Source organism: Aplysia californica, unplaced genomic scaffold (genome assembly GCF_000002075.1).
Source record: "Aplysia californica isolate F4 #8 unplaced genomic scaffold, AplCal3.0 scaffold00436, whole genome shotgun sequence".
NCBI lineage: Eukaryota > Metazoa > Mollusca > Gastropoda > Aplysiida > Aplysiidae > Aplysia > Aplysia californica.
Window position 1 is genome coordinate 253,269 of NW_004797706.1, and position 6,757 is coordinate 260,025.

The 6,757-nt window shown below is 40.3% G+C and overlaps 1 protein-coding gene across 1 annotated transcript in view; it reads left to right on the forward strand.

Annotated features, from left to right (window-relative positions):
• Positions 1-3,979, forward strand: part of LOC101864244 — a 6,889-nt gene extending 2,910 nt beyond the window's left edge. The window contains exon 2 of the mRNA XM_005104785.3: positions 1,726-3,979. Within this exon, the coding sequence (XP_005104842.1) occupies positions 1,726-2,116 (391 nt within the window). The 3' untranslated portion in view covers positions 2,117-3,979. The remainder of the gene's footprint in view (positions 1-1,725) is intronic.
• Positions 3,980-6,757: the final 2,778 nt, after the last annotated feature.

Here is a 6,757-nt window from a genome sequence, read left to right on the forward strand (position 1 = left end):
CTTACTCTACTCTAGACACTGAATAATACGCACTGCAGGTACTGTATTGAAACATAGCGATCATCGTACATTATCTGGTGTGGTGTACAAGTTGTAAGTAAGGCCCTAAAACTTCCTGTTGTTGTTGTTAAATGTTGTTGTTTTTATGTTGTCGTTGTTATCGATCGAGCAACAGCTGGGCTCTCGCCCTTCTATCCAATCCCATGTAGTGATGAGTGCAGGTTTGCTGCAGTTGCTGTAATGTTCCGTACAGTGTGTTACAACTTCCTTGATGAATGTAGCCATGTGAGGGTGGGTGATAGAGTGATATACGGTGTAATTGAAAACAGTCAGTGTGTCGCTGCATTGTGGTGTGTGAATCAGTGGCGATGGGTAGTGAAGGGCTCAGGGGCTTGAGCGCCCCCCCTCCCCCCTTCCAACTCTATCCCACAGTAAATGAAAGTTTCTTAACCCTGTTATCCGTTCGTTGTATTTTACTATCGTACCCGTACAGTGTGGGGAACTCGAATCTGTGCTACCACTTTCCAAAGAGGAAGTGACTCGTTAATCCGATCGATAGGCCTAAGCTTTGCAAGCAGCAGTCTGTCAAAATGATTTTTTGAGAAATATTGAAAGTTTCGAAGAGAACTTCGTACTAGAAGTATACTAAAATCTGAAGAATACAAGGTACAAATGACCCAAGGGCGTATGGATAGGGTTAAATAACTAAATATGAGCAGTTGAAACCGTTATGGTCGCAAGCAATGAACACAGAGTGATCAACTTGACGGCTTGCTCGTTTATCCAATAACTGGTGTGGTGTCACCGCTTACAACTATAATAACCTAACAGCCAATCAATTGTCTTATAGGGCTCAGCACTGGATGAACCCATTCCCACGGCCCTTCGGTAATGAAACTCTGCTTGTAAAAAGGTAAAAGACTGGGAAATACAACACTCTACTGAGGGCTCACGCTCTCCTAGCCCTGACAGTGGGGTGAAAGTTTATGACACACTTTCCCCCCGTGATACAGATACAATACTAGATACCTACACACTCACTGGTCCTTTGTTAGATGCGTTTTACATTTTGCGACTACACAGCCAACTAATCCAACTCATTCATAGACGGAATATGTTTCAAGTTTTGTGTGTGATTGTTTGTGTTTGTGCCGCTGAGGTTTTACAGTTATAAATCACGTCGAACCACTTTCAACTAATTAAGGCAGCCTTTTCATACAGAAGAATCAAAAGCTTGGACTGAATTGGCCCATTGTGTTGTAATGTGACCCACCGGTCTCTAAATAAACACCTCAGTTACTACTGCTCATGCGTACAAATGTCTTGTGTCTATTTGTTGTGTACGTTTCATAATTATTCATCAAGCTTTAAACATATCCTGAATTTAGCGTGTGCTAGACTGTAATCTATGAGCTTGTCTTCAGTTTTCTGTGCATATCATGTAATAGTAATAACTCTCATCTCTTGGATATCTTTTTTCTTTCTTCAATATCAGTCAGTAAGGCAAGGTTGGTTTACTTCTCTTAGGTTTATAACTTAAAAGTAAAAAGTGCTGATCAATCTAGCTTGTCCTGACTGAAAGAGAACAAAAAATGTTGCATGTTTTAGCTCCCTTTGCGAAAAAAAAAATGTTTAAATTGAATACTCTTAGTCTTAGCCGAAGTTGTAATTAAAGTGTTTCAAGCTTATTAATGGTTTTTTCTTTACTTCTATGTCTCATTTCAGTGAAAGTCGCTCTGTGCACACTGGGCCTGCATTGTGGAAAAAGAAGGAGATCAGCTCAGAGCCCATCAAGTTCACCACAAGTGCCGCCAACGTGCGGTCTATGCCCGAGCCAGTGGACAGGAACGAATACCAGGGGGTCATCGTCGCCGCCAGTCTGTTTGTGTTCCTCACTTACTTCTTGTACCTCCGGGAAGAAAACGATCTGGACGAACAGTTGAACGTTCATCTCTTCGACCGAGTACCGGGAATTGAGGAGCCTCACTTGGCTCAGGCTATACCCAGGATGAAGCAGCTGGGTCTGGACACTGCCGAGGCTGAGGGGAGGCTGAAGGAGCTCGTGCAAGAGCGGCTGAAGAGGGAGGAGGAAGAGAAGAAGTCCACCGCGAAATGATGCTAGAGAGTCTGCTAGCTAGAAAGTTGTGCCAGATTTCATTCAACTGCTCGGTGTAGTAATACGGGGTGCCCACTACGGATGAGATCGGCCGATCGCCCAACTCGGTCTCCTCAAAAACATACATGTTTGTTTTCAGTTTCAGGCGACCGAGTCGGGCGCCGGGCGTAGTGGGCACCCCGTTTAAGACTCCCGTCATCATACTTCACTTTACAACGTGGTGTATGGAGGAGTCTTACAAGATCAAGAAGCGGTCAATGTGATGGTTGCCTGTGTCTGTGTGTGAAGATGACTTTTAGCCTGCTCTACGTCTTCACTTCTTGGATGGATTTGTGGGTTGAGCTGATCGCACAGTTAAAAGGTGGAAATGATGACATTTGTGGAGTTTTTTTCAAGGGAAATGGACAGCGAGGCTTTTCAGGGTCGGAAGCTTTATTTGCTCTTTGACTTTGAACACACAACATTTTTAGTGAGGAAAATTAGTATTTAGTACATATATAATTATGTCTCAGTCTTTCTGCTGGGACATTGTATCCCTCTCAGCCTGGGTTGGCCTTGGACAGGCAGGGTTGACGGAGCCGCCCTTCTACTAAATGATCGAAATTGTGTTGGTGGGAGCATAAAGTGTCTGCAATTACTTTATGTCAGGACAGCTCTAGGGTGTCAACTCCGATCTCATGGGTAGTGAAAGGGGACTTTGCTATCGCTCCTTGCTTTCTCAAAGTGTATAGCTGAGGACTTGCTGTCAATTTTTTGCATTGAGGTTTGATTTGATTTAAAGAAAGAGATCGTCTTTTTCAAGCATTTGAATTTGATATACTGTTCAGAATTGTAAAGGCAGAGTCAACATGTCGCGTTTCCTTGAAATTGTATAGATTAAAGTACATGTTATCAAGATATGTTTGGTAGGCCTATACTCTATTTTTATTTCAACTTTTTCTGAAACACACGAGTTTCAGTAGTTGGGGATGAAAGAAAGGAATTGCTTGGAAGGAACATCGTGCGTCCACTGATTTTTTCATTGAATTGCAGTTTTGAAATATTCTCAGGGCTCATTGTACACATGATGTATAAAAAGTATGCTTCTTCTACTTTTTGGTGTTGGTAACTAATACTATTAACAGTAGAGTCAGTAACAGTTTTACTTTCATCTATTCTATCCTCAAAATTGTTTTGATAATGATAATGAATGACATTTATAGCGCTCAACCCCAATTTACGAATTTGTTAATACTTTCTAAGAACAAGCTCAAGATCAGAATAATTTTTACCCGCAGAAAAACTATAATTTTGGCTATTCAATTAATTACTGATTACCGCATATCCTTTTCCAGTGGGCTATTCTGCTGACACTGAGATTGAATCTATCAGTGACCCCAACACTATGGGGAGGTGTGTGTTTGAAAGTTTGTGTTTTGGCAAGCAATCATACAAACAGGTGATGTCTTGGTTGAGACAAATTTTAATAATTTGACGGATCGAAAGCAAGTTCATGCACTGTAAGATCGCTGTTGTATTCCGAGTCTGCGCAAATTGAAACCTGTTATAGTTATAGCCAGGTTCATTTTACTTCAACTACTTATAGAGAGAAAAAGAAAACCGGGGATTTGATTGATCACTGTTATATAATAATAACAGAGGCTGTTATAAGTTATAAATGGACTGGACTGTAGTTATGTAATTTCATGATCAATTGTGCTGTCTGATATATATGTAATTTAAACTGTTTTGTTTGAAGATATTTGTCATGTTAATGTAAAATAATTCCAGATCTAATTCTAAGTATGTATGAGAAATGAAATTTACTTGTATTTGTTTGCAGAGTGTGAATAAAACTAAAAGCGATAGTTTGTTACTTTGAAATTGTACCTGCCTTTTTTTATCATGATGGAGCATCACTGGACTGTTTGTGTGTGGTTTTGTCTGTGGGAGAGTTAAGTTTTCGTACGAGTTTTACGGCACTTGCAGCACAATAAGGTCATTTATAAGTGTCGAAGATTAGAGGTGTTACAAGAGAGTAACCAACACAAAATAGAAGGAGGAAAGATAAAGACGATAGAGTTTGATAGGAAAGAAAGAGCAAACCACACCAGAGCACCCACTCTGTGTGAGAGAATGAGAGTACTTTCAATTGATGCGCAACAGGCATAAACGCTGTAGAAGTTAAAACACTAGGTAGTCCTGTAGTTTTACTTTAGGATTCAAGTGATCACCTGCACCAGAAGAACAAAATTATGACGTACTTGTTCAACGGATCACTGAAAAAGCCTCTCAATCTCAGAATGTCTGTCATCCCTGCATTTACCAAGTTGCAATTGACAGGTAGTTGGGGAGTGGTCACTTCCCTTTAATACAATGACTATCACCTTTAGGTTTAGTAAGAAGAGTTTTACAGCACTTGTAACACAATAAGGTCATATAAGTGCTGAAGATTAAAGGTGTTACAAGAGAGTAACAAACACAAAAAAGAAGGAGCAGAGATCAGGACGATAGATGTCTTTTGATCGGAAAGAAGGACTATCACCGTTCCCTCTTCTTATAGAATCTGTTCTCCAACATGACACATCTCTACAGTGGAGTAGGTCTTTTGGCTTTTTTCCAACACTCATTCTTTCAATCAACACCTTTGCAGTCATAACCGTGATAAGTGGAATCCTTCTCAAAATACATATTATAATTAAGTTTTGTTGCATTATGAATATCAGCGAAAGTGCCCCCCCACCCCCACTCCATGGGAAATGACATGGTTGTGTAATGCTAAATGCACATTCCATGCAAAGTGCAGCAAATAAAAGGAATGCTTTGGAGCGGAGTCTATTGTAGAGTTGGATTATCGTGTAACACTAGCTCACACATAGCAAAATTCGTACAAATGTAGTAGGCCTACATGTAGGACGTGGAAATCTTGTTATTGTTAAGTACACATCTTTTCATAGTCATGCATAGTGTACAAATTTTAGGCTTTCTTAGTTTTAGTACCGTGGAAACCTGATATAACAACAGGGATGGTGGGACCATAGAAAAAGTTCTGTTATACATGTCGTCATGTATCAGATCCTGGATAAATCAGAAATGCAGGGGAAGTAAGCATTTGTGGATTAATCCAGCTGTATTATTCATGGGTAGTTTCCCTTACCACAAGTAGCCTGCGCATGATTCATGATACATTACGCGTGCATGTCGCTAGGCTTACGGCTAGATCTAGTCCGAAGTCTGCAGTCTGTTACTACTCTCTCTCTTACTTTTTATTTTTACACTTTGTTAACGAGCCTTTGTCCCTGCCATAACCGATTGGGTTCCGATGAGGCCCTGTTATTGCCGATAACTTTTAATAGAGACAAAGAGAAGGAAAACACGGGGATTTAAAAAATCCCAGTTATTACCGGGCCTGTTTCATGGTTTCAACGGTAAGTGTTTTAAGGCACTTGCAACACAATAAGGTCATATACAGGGTGATCAACAAAAAAACAACTGTACAACCAACTTTTTTTAAATATCTCGCACAAAAATTGCTCAAGAACGCTGTATTTTGGAATAGACATCATGGGGGGTAGTGCCACTGACTGGAGTGTCTTAAGGCCATTCCCAAATGGGGGACATTTCTCGTTCAAGCACAGTAGAATTGTAAATGGGCCGATTCATCTTGTCACAACAGGGAACTGCTGCTTTTTCTTTCCTAACCCTTACTATTGTCATATCCTCTACTTCTTGTGTATGTTTGTCACTCTCTTGTGACCTGCTGTTTCCGGGGTGCCTTGATAGTCGAGGCAGACCTTGTGCTGTTGAAGCTAGAGAGGTGAGCAGAGTAAGTCTAATTCCCTGTAAAGACTTCTCTGTTGACACCCACCCCTTGGCGCTCATATCCTTATGCAGTTGCGAGCGCCGTAAAACCCTCTACTACATAAAAAAAGACATCAATCATTCAAAAGGAATTTGTTTGACATAAAATCCACGAAGAGGAAACTTATTTTGAAAATGAAAATGGCTTAAAGAAAAATGCACCCAAAAAAGCAAAGTTCACCATTTTGAAAAAAAATCTTGCAAAGGAAGTCGTGAAAAGATTGGTTGAATTTTTCTTTATTTTCTCTTTGACCTTTGATTTTCCATCCCCGCAACATTTAAACAATAATTAATTTCTTTCACAGAGTTTAAAAACGAACAATTTTATTCTGGAATTCCTAGAAGTACTAGAAGCAGTGCTCTCTACATGCCCTCCTTAATTTGAACTCGACCCATCTTATCGCGTCTTTCGAAATTATGTTCAATGGTACCCAAACATAAGGACCTGCTAAACCATGAGTGTTTAAAGCCAGATACACTGTACATATCAGTATGAAGTGGCTTCTTGAGACAAAAGGAAATGGGGTGCCCAATAGACAGCAATTTTTTAATCAACATATCCCGCAGGGTAAAAATGGGCTTTTCACTAAACCAAATGTCATCGAGTAAATGATCCCGCTTTTCAAGACAATCGAGGAACCATGAACACATTGCCATGCTTTGGTCCATGCCATCTCGGCCTAGCAAAGATGAAAATGGTATAGTCATAATAATAATTAAGAGCTGCCCTGAGAATGCAGAATGACGAAGTGTAGGATTAAAGTCCTAACTGCAGATCGTCTACGGATAGACGTCTCATGG